The sequence below is a fragment of the Scyliorhinus torazame genome, chromosome 2 (assembly GCF_047496885.1).
Source record: "Scyliorhinus torazame isolate Kashiwa2021f chromosome 2, sScyTor2.1, whole genome shotgun sequence".
NCBI lineage: Eukaryota > Metazoa > Chordata > Chondrichthyes > Carcharhiniformes > Scyliorhinidae > Scyliorhinus > Scyliorhinus torazame.
In genome coordinates, this window is record NC_092708.1 from 131,628,470 (window position 1) to 131,650,227 (window position 21,758).

Consider the following 21,758-nt stretch of genomic DNA (forward strand, 5'->3'; position numbering starts at 1 on the left):
TTCTATCTGCCAAAAAACAATGTTAAGCAAAGCCCCAGCTGTGGACTGGATTTTTTCCATTTCTGGGTAAACTAGCATGTAGTTACTTTGTTCCATTATATTGTGAATGAGAGTTTTTTTAATTTTGTTTTTATTTGTGGTTCAAAAATAGCTACATGGGGGGATTTTATGGGGCCTGCAGGTGCGGGGTGCAGTGGGGTGTGACTTAATTTGGTGGTTGCTGAAGTTTCACTTTCCTGATGGCGGGCTCAAATTTCGAGATTACCTCAGTGGTGTGTTTGTGACGTGTTGGGCCTCAGGCCGTCCCATGGCGGTTTCCCACTTGTAATTATATTTGCATGCCATGAATATTCATTATCATAAAACCTTTTGTAATTGTGTCCTATCTTCATGATAAAGTCAGCAGCACACAAGAATCTCAGGGCACCTGATTCACGTTCATTTAAAGGTCAGGCGCAATAGCAGTCAGATTTGTGTCTCGGGCCAGTGGTTTATCTTGTTGAACTCTGCGGCACAAGGAAGGGGAGCAGATGAATGGAAACTGGGGTGCGGAGACTTGGGACTGGCAATGATGAGTTACATGGGGAGGGATGAGGAGTGGGGTTGGGGGCATGGAGTAGTGACGTGGGAAGGGTTTGACATCCTGGGTTTAGTGGGAACAGTTAGTCAACAGTTTGTCAAGCTAAGAAAATTAAGGGCTGTGATATCATTAATGTCCACATGTGGGTCCACCTCAGTGTTGTCTGGCAGAGTACTTTCAGAGCTTTAAGCTCACCTACAATAATAATTGTCCCGTTGAGAGTGATCTCCAATAATGTCCTTTCCAGGGCATAGAAAGGGGGGGGGGGAGCAGTTGAGCCTGCAAGTTCAGCCATAACAAGTAAAATACTGGACACTAACATTAATATTCAATAAATAGAGAATGTAAAAACACAACGTTGTTTCTTTATGATCGGCTGTGTTTCCTGTGCAAACCATTGCAATTTCAATTTCATCGGAATTGCGTGGGGTAGAAGCAAAAATCAAGAGAGTCAAAGTGACGGCCACTTTGGATTCCGCCATCAGGAATGATGCACCGTCATTAAAACATCTCCCATAGACTCGTTAACATTCTTTTATTAAAAAGTACTGTTCAGTTTGAGGAGTGCATACAATGCATACAATTTCATGCGTTGTTGACATTTTAATACTTATCTGAAGTTATGAATTGACTGAAATTTAGGATGCAATGGCATCACCTGTGGAAACCTGAACTGCAGTGAGCACTGCTTCACAGGCCAAGAATAGAATATGGAACTGGATCGTTTGCAGACGACCCTAAAAGCATTGAACATTGATGTTTATAAGAAATAATCATGTCATTGTAATCCAATCTTTTAAAATTTTCCAAGCATATTAACTTTTTAGAAAATAGCATGCTTTGGCGATGTTTTATATTTGTAATGGGACCTCACTTATTCAAACACCTATTTTCATTTCCATTTCCCTCTTCACTCCTCATTCCTCCCTCCCCCCGCCCCCCCCCCAACCCCCACTCCTCGGATCCAAAGAAATAGTATTGACAATTGTTCTACGTGTTACAGTAATCTTTGGTGAAGGTACTTATGGACAATGTTTGAGAAGGCAGGAGGAACATATAGGTATGATAGAATGTGCAAATTGTACTGTTGCAAGTAAGTAGCCTAACTGCATCATTTCTAGTAATAAATCACTTGTGTGAAAACATTGCTCCTTAAAATAATTTTCTAAGAAATACATCTATTTCTTATTAAAGTCTTCAGTTCGTGTACATTTCTTGCCTGTGCAACTTTTTCAAATATAAATTATAATTATCCAGATTTATATTTTATTTTCATTGTGTAAACTTATCATGCTGCAAACCACTGTCTTCTCATTAGTCCCTTAAAATCCTTCTGAAAAAATTATTTATCATTTTGTCTATCAACTGAAATGAATAAGGAGACATGTCGAAGCCTTTCATATGTACTCACCAGACGCTTTGTAAGCATACCAGTATACAGGGGAAACAACCATTAATACTGTATGAGAAGAGAATGCTGATTGGCTGGCAAGTGGACTCTGATTATTAGAGGTGTTGCCATGGAAAATGTACCAATTGATGGTGATGAACAGATAACTGCCAAGCATTGATTGAAATTTAAAGCAGGCATTATTGGTCAAAATATTGCCCTGGGGAATAAATCAACAATTGGCTGTTTTGTGAGGGCCACGAAGAATCCAGCACGAATTGTAGAAGAGAAAGAAATAAACATTTATTTACAATAACATATGTATATATAACACACAACAGCAGCAGCACTCTCTTGCTGCTCACTTATCTCTAGCTGGTTCCATACTGGCCAGCTTTATTTATGCAGGGACCTGCTAATGATTTCTCTGCCCCCCTCATTGCAGAAGCTCATACTCCCTAAGGATTGTCGGATTGCCATTAGTCCCCACCAGTGGTAAGCAGGCAGGTTATAACATCCCTCCCCCTCAAAGTCCAAGGAATCCACTGATGACCCTGGCGAAGGAGGGCGTCGGACTCGTTTTGCCGCAGGCCGGTCACCATTTGCATGAGGCACTGGATCGGGTGGCGTGTAACGAGACGGAGAACGGCACTTCCATGATGAATGGCGTAATGGTTGTACATCCACAGCCCGTGGGCCCGAGGACTCCCCCTCTGAGGTGCCCTGTGTCTCCATCTCGGAGTCCACTGCCTCCGTCATCTCGGCGTCCCTATCTCCACGCGGTTCTGTAGCGACCTGCGCAGGCTTTGAGTGCGGCACCGGAGGAAGATTGTGAGGAATACTCTCCACCGTGTCGGGTCTCTGTGGCTGTAGAAGTGAGCTCCGGGGGGGGGAATCTTTGGAAGAAATGGTCTTCTGGACCGAATGTGGTCTACATGCTTGTGCTGGAGATGACCCTGTGCTTGCACCTGGTAAGAAATGGGGCCCGTTCAGCGAGAGATAATGCCAGGGACCCACTGAGCACCACCAGAAAAATGTTGAATGAACATTGGGTCACCGGGCGCAAACTGCCGAATCGGCCGATGCTGAGAAAGGCCATGTCCCTGCCGTTCGTGAGTGCGGCGTTCTTTTGTGCCAATGTCCGTGAAAACCATGCGAAGGCGGGTGCGAAGTCTCCGGCCCATTAGGAGTTCTGCTGGAGCTACCGCAGTCACCACATGTGCAGTGGTCCTGTATGAAGAAAAAAAACGATCCAGTCTCGTGTCCATAAGCCCGGAAGACTGCTTCTTTAGGCCCCATTTGAATGTCTGCACTGCGCGCTCTGCCAACCCATTGGAAGCCGGGTGGTATAGAGCGGTGTGGATATGGCGTATGCCGTTCACCTTCATGAACCTCGCAAACTCCTCACTTGTGAACGGAGTTGTCCGTGACCAGCACCTCGGGGAGGCCATGCGTACTGAAAGACAAATGCATCTTCTAGATTGTTGCGCAGGACATTGTGCCTACCATCTTATGCATCTCTAACCATTTAGGCTGGGCATCAATTAACAGAAGGAACATGGATCCTTGAAAAGGGCCGGCGAAATCCACATGCAAGTGCGCCCAAGGCTGCCCTGGCCATTCCCAGTGATGTAGGGCCGTGGCCGGTGGATGCTCCTGGCAAATGGAGCAGTTTTGGGCACCTTCTCAATGTCGGTGTCGAGGCCTGGCCACCAGACATAACTCCGGGCCAACATTTTCATTTTGGTCACACCCGGATGCCCATTGTGCAAGTCTGTTAGTATCAGCTCCTGTCCTTTTTCCGGGACAATCACACGCGTCCTCCACAAGAGGATACAATCTTCCACGCTAAATTCTGACAGCTTGGAGGAAAATGCCCGCAACTCGCCTGGGAGCTGTCTATGCTGCCCACCATACAGGACTATGTGCCGAACCTTTGACAGGACTGGCTCCGTCTGGGTCCACTCACGGATCTGTGATGCCGTGACAGGCAAGGAGTCCATAAAATTTAGGGTTGCAACCACCTCACCAGTCGTGGGGGTCGACATGGGGACGGTCGACAAAGGCAATCAGCTCAGTGCGTCGGCATTCGCTATCTGGGTCCCAGGGCAGAACGGTCGTATTGTGGATAGCACAATTGCTTCACAGCTCCAGGGTCCCAGGTTCGATTCCGGCTTGGGTCTCTGTCTGTGCGGAGTCTGCACGTTCTCCCTGTGTATGCGTGGGTTTCCTCCGGGTGGTCCGATTTCCTCCCACAGTCCAAAGATGTGCAGGTTAGGTGGATTGGCCATGATTAAATTGCCCTTAGTGTCCAAAATTGCCCTTAATGTTGGGTAGGGTTACTGGGTTATGGGGATAGGGTGGAGTTGTTGACCTTGGGTAGGGTGCTCTTCCAAGAGCTGGTGCAGACTCGATGGGCCGAATGGCCTCCTTCTGCACTGTAAATTCTATGTAAATCTATGGTTTATGCTCCAGAGAATACTCGGAGGCAGTGAGCAACAAAGCCCAGCGCTGGATCCGTGCACATCTTTGGGTTGTGGGAGTGAGATCCACGCATACACGGAGAATATGCAAACGTCACATGGACAGTGACCCGGAGCCGAGATTGAATCCGGGCCCTCGGCGTCATGAAGCAGCAGTGCTAACCACTGCGCCCCCGTGCTGCCCCACCTCAACCTTCTTTATTGTTGCCTCAATTACCTCAATCTGCTGGTCCATCTTGTCCATGGCTGCCCGAATTGGGGCCAAAGCCCCTCCATTGTCTTCTCCAGATCCTTAGTGACCACCTGTTGCTGCTGCATAAATTCATTGGTCAGGAGCTAACCAACTTCTCAGTCGTTTGCTCAGGGGCCACAAACTCGGCAGAAGCTGCCACCATGCTCCGTTCTGGGAACCTTTGATTCCATTGACTCGCCATTACCCAATTTCTGCCGGTCATTGCTCGATCGAGAGGGCCTTATTTTATCAAATCACACTAATTGCCTCCAGAAAATCACCCATTAACCAGGCAGAAAGGGCCAAAAACCAAATACCCTGGTGGGGGCCACTGTGTGAGCTCTGGAAAATCTTGTTTTTTTCTTTTAATAAACAGTTTTGTTTTGCTGGTTCCATGAAAAATGATTATTCTTACTTGAATCAGCAGTTAACATTTCTAAAGTGCCTTTAATGTAAAAAAAAACATCAGGGCATCTCACAGAGTCACTATAAAACCAAATAGGACACTTGAGTCGCATTAGGAGATCTTACGGCAGATGACAAAAAGGTTGGGAAAAAACATAGGTTTTGTGGAATTGTAACATTGTGGGATTATTACTGAATTAGTATTCCAGAGGTATGGGCTGATGTTCCAGAGATAAAAAGAGTAAATGCCTAAAATGCTCAACAGAGTCAGGTAGCACACTGAGAACGAGACAGTTAATGTTTCAGGTCTGTGACTGATGAAAAGACAACGACCTGACATGTTAACACTCTCTCTCTAGCGATCAACAGATGCTGTGAGATTTGTTGAGTATTTCTAGTGTTTTCTTTCCAGTATTTTACAGAACATGGGAGTAAGAATTAAATCAAATGGACCATCTGGCATCAACTTAGGCACTGGAAATGATAAAGGCAAAACCTTCCCAGTTGACCCTGCAAAGTTCTCCTCGCTAACATCTGGGAACATGTGCCAAGAGTGGTAAAGCTGTCATACAAACTAGTTAAACAACAGTCTGACATAGGGGGAGAATCGTAGCTTAGACCCCTGCAACAGCATCCCTGGGTATGTACAGTCCTATTGGCAGGTCCGACCCACCAGAGGTGACAGCACATTGGCATGCAGTCTGGAGGGAATGGTTGTGGGAATCCTCAATAGTGACTCCAGACTCATGAAGTACCATAGCTTCAGGCCAAATATGGACAAGGGAACCCAAAAGATTGCAATCTACTGTCCTCCCTCAGCTGAAGTATCACTGCTGCTCCATGTTGAACAAAACTTGGAAGAAACTTTGAGGGTAGGTAAGTAACCGTCAACAAATTTAGCGTAGTAGTATCACTACTGAGTGAGCAGGCAGAGTCCTGAAGGGCATATCTGTAAGATGGGGCCTGCAGCAGAGGATAAGAAAACGAATGAGTCGAAAAACTTAATTGACCGCATCCTCATTAATCTCCTTATCGCAGATGGATCTCTCTTTGACGGTATTGGTAAGAGTGGTTACTGCACTGTCCTTGTGGAGAGTAAGGGCCAGGTTTTCATCACTGAGGGGGGAAGTTCAAGCCGGAAAATTTCCAAACTTGACAAATCTGTCTCTTTTTAAAGAGATCCCCACCTATCAAATTTTCAGCCTGGGAGGAAGGGGCAGAATGGATTTGAGCCCTCTACCTCTGGAGGTAGTACAAAGGGCACCATTGAGGTGGGCAGCTGCCAAGGCAGGGTGGTTAGATGGTTCTCTTGAACTTTTGTTCAAGTTATTTAAAAGGCCCTCTACTTCACCCCTTACTCTCTCTCCATGCCCCTTCTGTGGATCCCTGCATTCCCTATACCCTCTCACCCAGTGTGCACAATATGACCAATAAGCTATTCGATAAGAAGGAATAAATCTGAAAAGCCTCAGCAGGTCAGGCAGCATCTGTGGAAAGAAACAGTATCACAAAGTTAAGGAAGGTGCCATTGACAGTGCTATCAAGTTGCACTTAGTTCCCAAACGTATTACAGCTTTGGTGCAAACATGGATGAAAAAGCTGAATTCCAAAGCTGAAGTAGGAGTGACTGTCCTTGACATCAAGGCAGCATTTGACCAAGTATGTTATCAAGCAGCCCTAGAATCGAGGAGAAAACTCTCCACTGGTTGGAGTGAAAACTAGCACAAAGAAAGGTGAATGTTGTTGTTGGAGGTCAAATGATTTCAGCCCCAGGACATGTCTGCGGGAGTTCCTCAGCATAGTGTCCTAGGCCCAATCATCTTTAGCTGCTTCATCAATGACTTTCCCTGCAAGGTCTGGAATGGGGATGTTTGCTGACAATGGCAGTTTTCAGTGCCACTCAGCACTCCTTGGATACCCAAAACAGTTTGTGTCCCACAAGAAGCAAGGCCTGGACGACATTTTGACTTGGGGTGATAAGTGGCAAGTAATATTTGCCTACACAAAGGCCGGGCAATGACCATAGCCATCAAGAGGGAATTTAATCTCCTCCCCTTGACATTACCATATTGCTGAATCACTTACCACAGCATTGACCAGAAACTTAACTGAACCAGCCATATTAATGCCGTGACTGCAAGTGCAGGTCAGAGGCTGGTATTTCTGCATTGCACAATTCACCGCCTGCCACCTCAAAGCCTGTCCATTTTTGCAAGGCACAGGTCAGGAGTGCGATGGAACAGTCTGTATATAACCTGGGTAAGTTCCGTTCCAACAATACTGAAGACGCTCACCATCCAAGATGAGCAGTCCGCTTATTCGGCACCCCATTCACCATTAGTATTTTCTCCCTCCACCACGAGTGCATTATGGCAACCGTGTGTACCATCTACAAGAGGCATTGCGGAAACTCGCCTCGCCTCCTTGAACAGCACGTTCAAAACCCAAAACCTCTATCACCCAGAAGGACATGAGAAGCAGATCCATGTCAGCAGACACATGCGAGGGCAGCCACCTGAAATGTCCCGAAAGTCACACACCATCCTGATTTTGAACTATATCACAGTTCCTTTACTATTGCTGGATCATACCCTGGAACTCCCTTCTGAAAGGCACTGTGTGTGTACCTACATGGACTGCAGTGGTTCAAAATGTCAGCTCACCATCACCTTCACAGGGGTAATTAGGGATGGACAATAAATGATGGCCTAGCCAGTGACGTCCACATTCCATGAGGTGAAGAAAATGAAACATGGAAATTTATGATAAGTTTTCAGATGATGTCACCAAGGAAAAAGGAAACTTTGTGGGAGTGGTAAGAGAAGCCTGCTCGGGATTCTCTGTCTGTATTAGATAGAGATAGACTGCAATCAGGCAAACTGTCCCATTCAACTGGATGATGATGGAGAGGCATTGGAGGAGAATGGTGTGAACAGCCATTTCATAGGCTTCATAGAGGTCAAAAAGTATGTGGAAGGACAGTTTACATTTGTCACAGTCATGAGGGATGTCATTTGTGACTTTTCTAAGAACTGTTTTGGTGTCCAAAAGGGGTGCAAACCTGATTGGAGAGATTCCAACATTGAGGGCGAGATTTCCCAGCCATTCCTGCCGGTGGGAACTTCTGGTCCCGTCAACAGTGCGCCTCAGCCATTGGTTTCCCGGCAGCGAAGGGTGCATTCAATGGGGAATCCTGTGGACAGCCCAGCCAATGGCAGGCTGTCTTCCTCCACCGTGACACACATGGCGGGTTGCTCGGTAAACGCCTGGTGTTTAAAGAAAGTTGGGCCAGATTTGGGTGGTGACAGCACAGGTAAGGACTTTCAAGAGGGAAGGGAGGTTGAAGATGGGGTGGTAGTTTGCAAGAATGCAGCATACAAGAGTTTTTTTGTGGGGAGGGGTGAAATGGTAGATTTGAATGATAGGGGGACAACTGAAAAGCAATAGTTGTGAACAATATCAACGGATTTGAAAGCTGGGAAGCGAATTTTGGTGTAGGAGACCAGAGTTGGGCCTCATGGACAAGATGCACTTGGAGAAGGCATGAGAGAAGGTAGGAGAGAAACTTGGAAAAGGTACAATTTAAGGGCCAGGTCACAGGAGACTGCTTGGCACAGTGGGCTAGGGGAGGAGAGGGAACTGGCAAAGACTGCTGAATAGATGATCTTGGTCTTGGTGCTAAGTTGTCCATGAGTTCTGTGATCTGATTGGAACTGAGGGTGAAGGAGAAGGTGTGTGGGCTCTAAGAAGACAGCTCGCAGTGGAGAAAAGAAACCAGGGTTTACTTTTGCATTCCAGGATGATCCTGGATTAATAATCAGTTTTCATAGACAAGAGCAGGATCATATAGTGTTTTTATGTGGTCCAGCCAGATCTGGTGCTGACTAGTTGTCTGCCATCTCCTTTCAAGTTTATGTACCTTGTACAAGGGAGTGGAGATGAGAGTGGTGTGGAGATGAGAGTGGTGTGGAGCAATGGCTGGGTGAGAGTAATAATAACTTCCAAGTGAACCACCGAGGTCAATAACAGAAAATAATGGCTGAGTTTTTAAATATCTCAATTGATGTCTTACAGTCGAAATCTAAAATTTTTATTAAAATTCAGAGCGTGAAATAACTTTTGAAGAATATATCAATGGTGAGGCAGCTTTGCTAATTGCGAACAAGGCGCAAATAGTTTAATCATTGCTAATTTAGAATGGATGCCCACATTTTGAAGGTAGAATAATGTGCAGGTTGTGAAGTGTCACTGTGCACAATAAAATGAGGAAGTGTTTATATACATTAGAGTTCAAGTTACTGCGATTGGTAATATATTTTCGGACCAAATCATTGGTACAAATGATTTAATGCATGTGGAATTAGATATATTTTGATGAACTTTATTGGCTGTTTCTTCTGTTGAGTGTAACCTGTAAATTGTTTTCTGGTTTAAAACAATTGTTCTTTCAATATCCATGTCTATTTAATTTGATACATTTTATTGTTTCATTTTTATTTTCTCTTTTAGGTCAGGCTGGTAAACAACAAGCAGCACTAGCTCCGGAATTCCCAGTGTTGTTGCTGCGGTGCTGATTGGAATAATGATAGTTAACGTCAAGAAGTCAAGTGGTAATTTCAAAGTTTAAGCGAAGGCCTTAGTGCAGCTGTTACCACATACGCCAAGCCGCCATCAGTAAGGATGAGCTCAGAGGAGAAAAGTATGTCGCCTGCTCACAAAATATCAACTCCCACTCATAGAAGTGCATCATCATCTTTATCTTCTCAAAGAGAGGGTAGACCGGTAAGGCAACAAAACAAAACTGCTGTTGACTATATTCTGTTGACCTTCCAGGTTTTAATACTTGGCTGAAAATGCCTGAATTTCCAGTTACTCATGAAATTGGTTCTTATCTTAAGGCTATGTATGAGGTACGGTGTGTAGTGGGCATTAATTTTGGTGCAGTAAATTCAAGTCAATGAAAGATTTTCACTTGAGACTAGAATTGCAGAAGAAATTGTGTCATAAAAAATGATAACAGATTGTACATGCTAATTTGTACGAAGATTAAGTGGTTGCACAAAATATATTTTTTGGAATCTTGAACTTACTGTTTGAAACAGTGTTAGAATATTTTAATATATGTATGAGAAATTCTGAAGTGTGGTATTCTGAAAACAGTTTTGTCCCTTCACATAATTAATTGTTTTTAATTAAAGCTATAACTATTAAAACTACCAGTCTTGGGATGATGTCTGTGAACTCTTGATGCCCAGTCATCAGACCATGTTCTACTGCTTATTATCCCCCATGCTGAGGCTTGCTGCACATCTCTCTCCACTCTGCATTCAGGTCGTTGTGGGAGGGAATAAGCTATATAGCTATAGTGTACCTCAATCACACAAGTGAGCAGATGGAAACTCTTGGAGTTTTAAAACGGCCTTTATTTCAACATATAGCATGGGAGCTAGTCATCCAACAAGTGGTCTCCCAACTTCCTGAACAAAGGAATACTGCAGCAATTATACTTTTCAGTTTCAGTTGCAAGGAATTTGCATTCACCAATCAAAGTTGTACAAAATTGTTTGAAGGTAATCCATATCCAATCACAATTAATAGTTTTAGCGACTAGGGGATTTTCACAGTAACTTCATTGCAATGTTAATGTAAGTCTACTTGTGACAATAAAGACTATTATTATTAATTACTTCATTGGTTTCCCACAGCAGTATCTGACCAATTACAGAAAAATCTATGCTTGCCGAATAACAATATCCAATGGTTAACAAGGCACATACACGACTATAAACAATAAACAAATGTTTATAGTCCTTGAGTGTCTGGCTCCTAAGGGGCTGCTATCTGGACACATTTGCAGTCCTGGGCTGTTGTCTGGACAACGGTGATATGTGGTTACGGCCCTCCCATGTGCTGTCAAAGAAGCCCTTTGTCCAGTGTTATTGCAGCTGTCTAGTATCCCCACAGGAATATATTGCAGTCAATGATTTTTAAACTCTTCAGGAACTGATGAAGATGATCAAAGCATATGACTAGATCTTTGAAAATGATTTAGATATAATGTCTAAGACTCTGCCCCTTCACAGGTATTAAACTTTTGTGTTAAAAATACTGAGGATTATATTTAAAACTTCAATTCCAGATGGCCTAGTAGACAGCTCACAAACTTGGCACTGGAACCTATCAGTGGCAAATGCAGTTAAGAATGGATGCGTACTCGGATGGGCATATTGGAGGAAAGAAATGGATGTTAAGTATAGTCCATGGTTGACAATGAGCTCTCTGAGAGTGGGATTGGAGTGGAGAAATGGAATGGACAATTTGGTAGAGGGGTGAGATTTCACTCATTGCTTACCATCTGTATTTTTTTAAGATGACAAATTAAACAAATAGTATGCAACGTTATATTGCTGAATTAGTTTGAGTTTAAATTCCTAGAGGTCAATTGATAGTGCCCTTGCCAGCTTAAATACTGTGTTAAATTCTGGTAGCTGTAAGAGGTCAGTATGCACCCTGGAGGCAGTACATTGAAGAAAATTGAAGGTGACAATGTGACAGAAGGGTGACTTGGGGGCTGGTTTAGCACACTGGGCTAAATCACTGGCTTTTAAAGCAGACCAAGGCAGGCCAGCAGCACGGTTCAATTCCCGTACCAGCCTCCCCGAACAGGCGCCGGAATGTGGCGACTAGGGGCTTTTCACGGTAACTTCATTGAAGCCTACTCATGACAATAAGCGATTTTCTTTTCATTTCATTTCATTAGGTATTACTTTTCAACTTCAAAGGGATGCCTCGCAGGATAACATAGAGGTATATAATGTACATAGAATCGATAGAGTCCCTACAGTGCAGAAGGAGGCCATTTGGCCCATCGAGTCTGCACTGACCCTCCGCGAGGGAGCACTCTACCTAGGGCCACTCCCCTGCCTTATCTCATAACCCCGTGCATTTTTCATGGCCAAACCACCTAACCTGCACATCTTTGGACTGTGGGCGGAAACTGGAGCACACGGGGTAAACCCACACAGACATGGGGCGAACATGCAAACTCCACACAGTCACGCAAGGCCAGAATTGAACCCTGGTCTCTGGCACTGTAAGGAGCAGTGCTAACCATTGTACCACTGTGCCGCCCAAATCTGTGGAGATGCCAGGGATTGAACCTTGGATCTAATACATGCTAAGCATACATTCTACCACTGACCTACATCAGTAAGTCAGAAGCGTCCAAAGTTTCCGACTCTAACTCCGATTTGGAGATTTCGAAGGGTTCCAGGGAGTAAGCTCATCAGGAGTTCAAACTTCTGGGCAGTTTCTATGGAGTCATTGTATTGGGGCTTTTGAGGAGCCTTGTAGCACATCTTGCGGGCCATTTCCAGTCTCCAACTATCCAGAAACTGGAAGATCTGGGCCATTAAATTCATGCTCTTCTCTTGTGAAGGCCAATACAAAGCTGTCATTCAGCACCTCAGCCATGGTATCTACCTACATAAGAAGATTCTGTTCTTCATTCCTAAACCGCTTGTTAGGAAAACAAAGGTAATTTTAAAGGATTTGTATTTGTAGTGGCAAACATTAGAGCTAAGGTATAGTTTTAATTGTGTTCAATTTAATATTTCCGTGCCTGGAAGAGCAAAATTTAGATTCATGCTGGACAAAGTTGTTTGTATATGGGGATTTGTTAAGTTCCAACTGTCTTTCCATTGTGCTGAGAGAAGGATACGGTGTGAAGAGTGAATAAATAGTCCAGCAGAGATATGCAGTGTTGCTTAAAAACTAGGGCCTTGTAAGGTAGAGAAACTTTGAAGTTTTAGTTTCAGCAGAATTTGAGGACAGCTGGGGATAGGATCTCGGGGGGTGAACATCCCTCAACTCTGTCAGAAGAACAGTTGGAAAAGAGGAAGGAACTCCAGGCGAGCTTTGACCGACTATCTATCAGGACGGCGGTACGCCAATTGAGGCGAGCAAGGGGGCAGTTTATGAGCATGGAGAGAAGGCGGGTTTTTAAAAATTAGTTTACTTCATTTAATTTTTGTTATTATGTGGGTTACGGATGATATTGTAAAACCCGGATTCAGATTACTTGCTCGTTGAGATGGTTTGGTAAGGATTGTGTGATCCGGTTTGCTGACGCTCACTGGATCAACAGGAGGGAATGTAATAATAATCAAGGCCTAGTTTTAAGGCCGATTAAATTGGACATCTTAAATTAAAGAATTGGGCACCTTAAAAACCGCAGTCTGCAGAAGCCTGCAGAATCCGAATATACTGAACTCAAGACAAGCGGTCAGGGTCTGTCTGAAACAGCCCCTGAATAACCCATCAAGTAATTATCATTGCTACTCGAGATTCACTGGCCTATTGTCCACAGTTCCTGATATGTTGGCGGGTCAGCTCCGTAGGGAGGCTGCGGCAAGGGAAATTGTCCAGATGCGGGACAGGGCAGGGAAGTTAGTGGTATCTCCAGATCAGATTAACAAGGTCTTTAAGGAATGAGAGGTTGTAGGTCAGAGCCATCTGGGGGAGGCCGGGAGATGCAGACATTTCTAGATGGGCTGGAGTACCCGAGGTTAGAGAGGGGGACAGGGCTACATTAGAGGGGGCGATAGTGAAGCAGGAGATAAAAGATGCGATTGGGAGGATGCAGTCGGGGACGGTGGCAGGGCTGGATGGGTTTCCGGTGAAATATTATTAAAAATTCAAAAATAAGCTGGTACCGCTAATGGTGGGGGTGTTTGAGGAGGCGATAGGGAAGGGGGTGTTACCGCAAACTTTGGGACAGGCATCGATTTCCCTGTGACTTAAGAAAGATAACGATCCGACGGAGTGTGGGTCATATAGGAACATATCACTTTTAAACGTGGACGCAAAGATATTGGCAAAGGTAGGCGAGAGGAGTGCCTCCCGAAGGTGATAGGTGAAGATCAGATGGGGTTTGTGAGAGGGAGGCAGCTCTTTTCGAACATTAGGAGGGTATTGAACGTGGTTACGGTACCGGTGGAGGGGAAGGAAACAGAGGTGGTTGTGGCTTTGGACGCCGAGAAAGCGTTTGACCGGGTAGAATGGGGGTACTTGATGGCAGTTCTAGAGCGGTTTGGAATTGGACCCAGATTTGTGGACTGGGTAAAGCTATTATATAAGGAGCCGAGGGCCAGTGTCCGCACAAATAACATCAGCTCAGAATACTTTCCTCTCCATCGTGGGACTAGGCAGGGATGTCCTATGTCTCCCCTGCAGTTTGCACTCGCAATTGATCCATTAGCCATTGCATTAAGAAGTTCGAGGGTATGGAAAGGGATAGTGTGGGGGAGGATAGAGCATAGGGTGTCCTTGTATGCCGATGACTTATTATATGTGTCGGAACCGAGTGTGTCAATATGGGGAATACTGGAGCTGCTTCGGGTGTTTGGGTCTTTCTCGGGGTACAAATTAAACCGAGACAAGAGTGGATATTTTGTGGTGTCTCGGCCAAGGGTGGGTGGGGCTTTGCCATTCTGTAAGGCAGGGACTCACTTTAGATACCTGGGGGTGCAGGTTGCTTGAGATTGGGGGGGGGTGCTCAGTAGGTACAACATTTCTAGTTTGATGGGAGGGTGAAAGCTGATCTGACAAGGTGGGATGGTCTCCCTCTGTCACTGGCGGGTCGGGTACAGGCGGTTAAAATGAATGTGCTGTCGCGATTGCTGTTTATTTTTCAATGCCTGCCGATTTTCCTGCCGAAGGCATTTTTTAGAGAGATTGAAGGGATGATTACCTTGTTTATGGGGAGAAAAGGTGGTCAGAATTAAAAAGGTGCTACTACAGAGAGGAAGGCAGGCAGGGGGTTTGGGTTTTCTGAACCTGATGTATTATTACTAGGCAGCAAATGTGGAGAAGGTACGGAGCTGGGTCAAAGGGATTGACTCCCAGTGGGCCAGAATGGAGGAGAGCTGGGTATGGGGTCGAGATTGAAGGCGCTAGCGACAGCGCCGCTCCCGATGGCCCCGGGGAGATAATCAGGGAGTCCAGTAGTAATAGCTTTGTTGAGAATTTGGAGGCAGTTTCGCCAGCACTTCGGGTTGGGGGCAGGGTCAAGGGAAATGCCGATTCGGGGGAACCATAGATTTGAGCCAGGGAAGTGGAATGGAAATTTTCGGAGATGGGAGGAGAAAGGAATTAGGACACTAAAAGATTTGTCTCTTGGGGGTCATTTTACGGGATTGAAGGAGCTGGGAGCGAAGTATGGGCTGGAGCAGGGGGAAATATTTAGATACATGCAGGTTCGAGACTTTGCCAGAAAGGAGATACAGAGCTTCCCGGTAAAGTCGGCTTCCACATTGCTGGAGGAGGTGCTGACGACAGGAGGACTGGAGAAGGGAGTATTATCGGCGGTTTACGGGCTATTTTGGAGGAGGAGAAGGCGCTGCTAGAAGGGATCAAAGCAAAGTGGGAGGAAGAGTTGGGAGAGGGTATGGAGGGGTTCTGGTGTGAGGTGCTCCGGAGGGTGAACGCCTCCAGCTCGTGCGCGAGGTTGGGGCTGATACAGCTGAAGGTGGTGTAAACAGCGCACCTTACAAGGGTGAGGATGAGCTGGCACTTTGAGGGAGTAGAAGATGTGTGTGAACGTTGCGGGGGGGGGGGGGGGGGGGGGGGGCGCAAACCACGTTCATATGTTTTGGTCCTGTCCAAAGCTGGAGGATTACTGGAAGGAGGGAACGGGCTGATGTTGTAGCCTTCGCCTTGTTGATCGCTGGAAGGCAGATCCTGTTAGGGTGAAGATCAACCTCTCCACCCTGTGCCCTGGCGTGGCGGGGGGACCTGCTGGAATTCTTGAAGTATGAAAAGGTCAAATTTGAACTGACGGGAAGTATGGAGGGGTTCTACAATTCATGTCCGTTTTTCATTGTGCACTTTCGAGAATTGGATCACATCGAACATTTTTGGGGGGGGACTGTATGTGTTAATGGTGACCATGGGTGATTCCTGATTCCTTTTTGTCATTTGTTTCTGTTAATTTGCGGGTTAATGTCTGGGGTTTGGTGGGAGGATTGGATCATTGATATTGATATGGGGATTGACATTACATTCGTTACTGATTATTGTTTATTGTTGGGTGTAAATTTGGGAGAAAATGTGAAAAAGGAGAATACAAAATATTTTAAAAAAACTTTGCCAGGAGAAAGACTGGGTGGGACAGGAGCTGCAAAGAGGCAGTCTTCCTAAAGTACAAGACCTCCCTTCCCTTCCTGCGCTCCCGGTGCCTCTGACACCCTAAAGATCACCACCATAGTGTTCAGCGTCATCTTCACCTCCATAACCCCCGACAAACTCTCAAACATTGCCTACCAGAAGCTACCCAAATTTGCAATCCTCAGAACATGTGAAGATGGTTCGCCGGTCCCCTCCCACACTTTTCGCACACCTCCTCTGGAAGAATCCACTCATCCGGGCCAGAGTCATATGAATTCTATGTACCACGTTAAACTGTATAAGGCACAGGAGGAAATTGAATTGATTTGATGCATTATCTCGCTCCAAATTCCCCACCCCATTCCGATCCCCAATTCTTCCTTGCACTTCTGCTTGATCCCTTACGTTAGGGCCAACCCCTGGCCTCCCAATCACCCATAGATATCCCCAATTCTCTGTTCCCCCCACTCATCTGGGACCAACAACTTCTCCGATGAGAAGTTACTCGCTGTAGAATCCCTAGCCTTTTTTCCTGCCCTGGTAGCCATAGTATTGATGTGGCTAGTCCAATTCCGTTTCTGATCAATGGTAACCACAGGATATTGATTGTGGGGGATTCAGCGTTGGTAATGCGTATAGTCCAGCAGCCGATGAAACGTGGGCAGCTCCTTCTGCACCACATCCCTCACCTGCCAAAATCTGCAATTCAAACCTCTCTCATACTTCCTCCAACCCCGCAAACTTACCCTCAGCAAACAGGTCCCTAGCCAGCCTCCATGCCTTCTCCTGCCATCACCTATACAGCCCATCCATCCAACCACGCCATGTCCCGCCGCGCCAGATTTCTGGTTTCCCATTGTGGGGCAGCCCCACACCGTCGGGAAACCCCTGGGCTGCTGGCAAAATGGAGCATTCCGCTGGCGGAGAATCCACCCCAATATTTGGGCAATAGTACTGACGACTTATGCTCCAGAACTTGCCGCACCGCGAGCCAAGTGCTGTTCCAGTACAGCTACAACAGTGGCATCTACCCGGCAATGTGGAAAATTGCCCAGGTGTGTCCTGTACACAAGGAACAGGACAAATCCAACCCAACTAATTACCACCCTTTCAGTCTACTCTCCATCATCAGCAAAGTGGTGGAAGGAATCATTAACAGCACTATCAAGCAGCAATAACCTGCTCATGGACACTCAGTTAGGGTTCCCCCAGGGTCACTCAGCTACTGACCTCATTACAGCCTTGGTTCAAACATGGACAAAAGAGCTGAAAACCAGAGGTGAGGTGAGAGTGACTGCCCTTGACACCAAGGCAGCATTTCACCGAGTATGGCATCAAGGAGCCCTGGCTAAACTGGAGTCAATGGGAATCAGGGGGAAAACTCTCCACTGGTTGGAGTGATTCGTGGCACAAAGGAAGATGGTTGCGGTGGTTGGAGGCCAATCATCTCTGCTCCAGGACATCATTGTAGGAGTTCATCAGGGTAGTGTCCTAGGCCCAACCATCTTCAGTGCTTCATCAATGACTTGCCTTCCATCATAAGGTCAGAAGTGGGGATGTTTGTGGATGACTGCACAATGTTCAGCGCCATTCGCGACTCCTCAGACAATGAAGCAGTTCATGTCCAAATGCAGCAAGACCTGGACAATATCTAGGCTTGGGATGACAAGTGTCAAGTTACATTCACGCCCCACAAGTGTCAGGCAATGATCATCTTCTACAAGAGAGGATCTAGCCATCGCCCCTTGACATTCAAAGGCCTTACCATCGCTGAATCCCCCACAATCAACATCCTGGAGGTTACCATTGATCAGAAACTGAACTGGACTAGCCATATTCATACTGTGGCTAACAGGGCAGGTCAAAGGCTAGGAATCCTACAGCGAGTAACTCACCACCTGACCCCCAAAGCCTGTCCACCATCTACAAGTCAGGAATGTAATGGAATACTCTCCACTTGCCTGGAGGAGTGCAGCTCCAACAACAATCAAGAAGCTCGACACCATCCTGGACAAAGCCGCCCGCTTGATTGCCCTCCCTTCCACAACCATTCAAACCCTCCACCACCGATGAACAGGAACAGCATGTGTACCATCTACAAGATGCACACACAGGAATTCACCAAGGTTCGTTAGACAGCACCTTCCAATCCACAATTGGTACCAGCTCGAAGGACAAGAGCAACAGATACCTGGGAACCCCATCACCTAGAGGTTCCCCTTCAAGTCACTCACCACCCTGACTTGGAACTATACCACCGGTCCTTCACTGTCGCTGGGGCAAAATCCTGGAACTCCCTCCCTAACAGCACAGTGAGTGTACCTACACCTGAAAGACCGCAGCGGTTCAGGAAGGCAACTCACCACCACCTTCTGAAGGGCAACTAGGGATGGGCAATAAATGCTGGCCTAACCAGCGACGTCCACATCCCATAAACGATTTAAAAAATATATAATGCCCTAATTTAATGCCCTAAGTCTCCTCAACTGATTCCAGATCTTCGTAAAAATTCCACCATCGGGCTGCTCATATACTTCCTGGGGAAAAAGACAATGGGGCCGTTACCAGAGCCCTCAAACACGTCCCGCTACAAGATTCCTCTTCCAACGGGACCCAGTCCGATCCCCCCCCCCAACCATCATCTCATCTTCCCGGCATTCGCAGTCCAATAATAATGCAGCAGGTTATGGAACACCAGCCCCCCCCTCCTGCCTGCCTCTTTGCAATAGGACCCGACTAACCCTCGGAAGGAAAATTGGGAGGGATTGAAAAATAAACAAGAACCATGGCAACACATTCATCTTTACCACCTGTCAATGTCAGATGCATGGTGTCCCATCTTTTGAAATCCCCCCCAACCTCTCTATCAGACCCATCAAATTTCTCTTGGGCATGGTGACCCAATCATATGCCATCTGAATCCCTAAATATCAGAATCTAACCCTATCCACCTTAAAGGGCAGGTACCTCAAATTTGCATTCTGCCCCAGAGTGTTCACCAGGAAGATCTCACTTTTCTCGACATTCAATTTATTCCTGGAAAAGGCCGTAAACTTCTCCAATAAGTCCATAATTCTCCCCATGCTTTCCAGTTGATTCGGCACATATAACAAAAAATCATCAGTGTACAGAGACGCTCTATGCTCTATCCTCTTTGCCACTCATTTGAAGCTCGGAGCGCAATCATTAAAGGCTCAGTTGCCAATGCGGACAGCAGTAGTGACAACGGGAATCCCTGCCTTGTCCCTCAAAATTCCCCGACTTTGTCTCGCTCGTTCGTTCGCACACTCGCCGTAGGGGAAGCGTAAACAGCTGTACCCAGGCCATGAACTTCGGCCCAAACCCAAACCTCCCAAGGACCTCGAACAAGTACCGCCACTCCACCTGGTCATAAGCCTCTCTCCATCCCTCTATGCAATCACCTCAGGCACCTGCCCCATGAGTGGGTCATAACCACATTCAATAGCCTTCTAATTTACCAGCGAGCTGCCACCCCTTCACAATTGAATTTCTGAGACTACAACTGGCACACAACCCCTCAACCTCCTCGACAATAACTTAGCCAATACTTTCACGTCCGTGTTCAACAGCGAGATGGGCCTATAAGACCCCCACTCCACGGCTCCTTGTCATTTTTCGGAATCCGAGAAATAGACGCCTACGCCAGGGTATCCGGCAGCTCCCACCTCTCCACCACCTCATTAAACATATTGAAAAGGTGGGGAGCCAACTCTGCCGAAAACTGTTCATAAAATTCCGTGGGAAAGCCATCCAACCCCGGCACCTTCCCCGACTTCATCCTATCAATACATTCCATTACCTACTGCAACCCCAGTGGCTCCTCCAATGCCTGACATTTCCCCTCCTCCACCTCTGGGAACTCCAACCCATCCCAAAACTGGCCCATATCTGCTTCCTCGCCCAAGGCTCGGCCCTGTACAACCTCCGATAAAGGCCTCAAACGCTTCATTTATTTTCTCCGGCTCTGCTGCACCTATAGCTGGCGTAGCTGACCCACCATCTTCCCCGTTGTCAACAAATAAAACTGTTCCTGCAGCTTTTTGCTTTCTGCCAGCAACTCCTTAATCAGGGCCACCGACTACAATGCCTTCCAACAATCTCTGCTTTCCTACTTCTCAATCCCATCTCTATGGGCCTTAAACAAAATAATTTCACCCCCAAACCACTGCCTTCAATGCCTCCCAGAACATGGCTGCAGAGTCCTCCCCATTTTGGTTAAGCTCAACGTAATTCTTAATCGCCAATGTCACCTTATCACAAAACTCTTTATCCGCCCCAACCTAAACCTAACATTCAAATAGTGTGGCGCGTAGTCTGAGATCACTATTTCTGCATATTCCGCCCCCATAATTCCAGTCAGAATCGCCTTGCCCACCGCAAAGTAACGCCATGGGAGTGTGCCTGATGTACATGGGAGAAGAAGGAATATTCCCTCTCCTCCAGGCGCTTAAACCTCCATGGGTCCACCACCCCCATCTGGTCCATGAATGCCCCCAGCTTCCTTGCCACCCCCAACCTGGCCATTGATTTAGGACTTGATCTATCCAAGATCGACTCCAGTACATAATTGAACTCCCGCCCATGACCAATTGGTGCAAATCCAAATCCGGGATAGACCCTAACAGCTTCTTCATAAAGACCACGTTGCCCCAATTGGGCACATACACATTCATCAGTACCATGGGTGCTCCTGCCAATGCCCCCCCCCCATCCCCCCACCGCTCCTAGGTCCCACACTTCCCTGGACAGCGCAAACACCGTCTTCTTGCTAATCAAATTTGTGAACCCCGCTTAATTTAGATTGATGTCATTTTAATACAGTCTGGGAATGGAGAGTGAAAGCAGTTGTGATCAGTCAAGTCAATGAAATCCTATAAGTGATGGTGTAAAACCCTGGACTGGATTTGCTGTTTAAAGTGGAGCAGGAGCTTTGTTTATAAGTATAATTTGGAAAACCTGGTCTGGATTTTGGAATGCAAACCACTAAAGGAAAGCATACTTGTGACAGAAGATTTTAAAGTGTGTTTTTGGAAGGGGAGTTTGGAAATTCTCACATGACATTCATCTGGGAGGAGGATTCTGAGGAGAGAGTCCAAAACATTCACTTCAGATTGGAGAGTGTATTTCACCAGTACCATGGGTGCTGCTGCCAATGCTCCCCCCCCCCCCCCCCCCTCCCACGCACACACACATACACACCGCTCCTAGGACCCACACCTCCCTGGACAGTGCAAACACCGTCTTAAAAATGAAATGAAAATGAAAATCGCTTATTGTCACAAGTAGGCTTCAAATGAAGTTACTGTGAAAAGCCCCTAGTCACCACATTCCGGCGCCTCTTCGGGGAGGTTGGTACGGGAATTGAACCGTGCTGCTGGCCTGCCATGTTCTGCTTTAAAAGCCAGCTCTTTAGCCCTAAAAGAGACTTTGTGTGTTAATGAAACCATTGTAGATTAAGATATACTATGTAATCTGTGCTAA

The 21,758-nt window shown here is 46.4% G+C and overlaps 1 protein-coding gene across 4 annotated transcripts in view; it reads left to right on the forward strand.

Annotated features, from left to right (window-relative positions):
• osbpl6 (oxysterol binding protein-like 6) overlaps positions 1 to 21,758 on the forward strand; it is a 334,262-nt gene that overhangs the window by 66,844 nt on the left and 245,660 nt on the right. For all 4 annotated transcript variants that reach the window (XM_072477126.1, XM_072477154.1, XM_072477136.1 and 1 more), the window contains exon 2: positions 9,600 to 9,872. In XM_072477126.1, coding sequence (XP_072333227.1) covers positions 9,771 to 9,872 — 102 coding nt within the window. In that variant the 5' untranslated portion in view covers positions 9,600 to 9,770. The remainder of the gene's footprint in view (positions 1 to 9,599; positions 9,873 to 21,758) is intronic.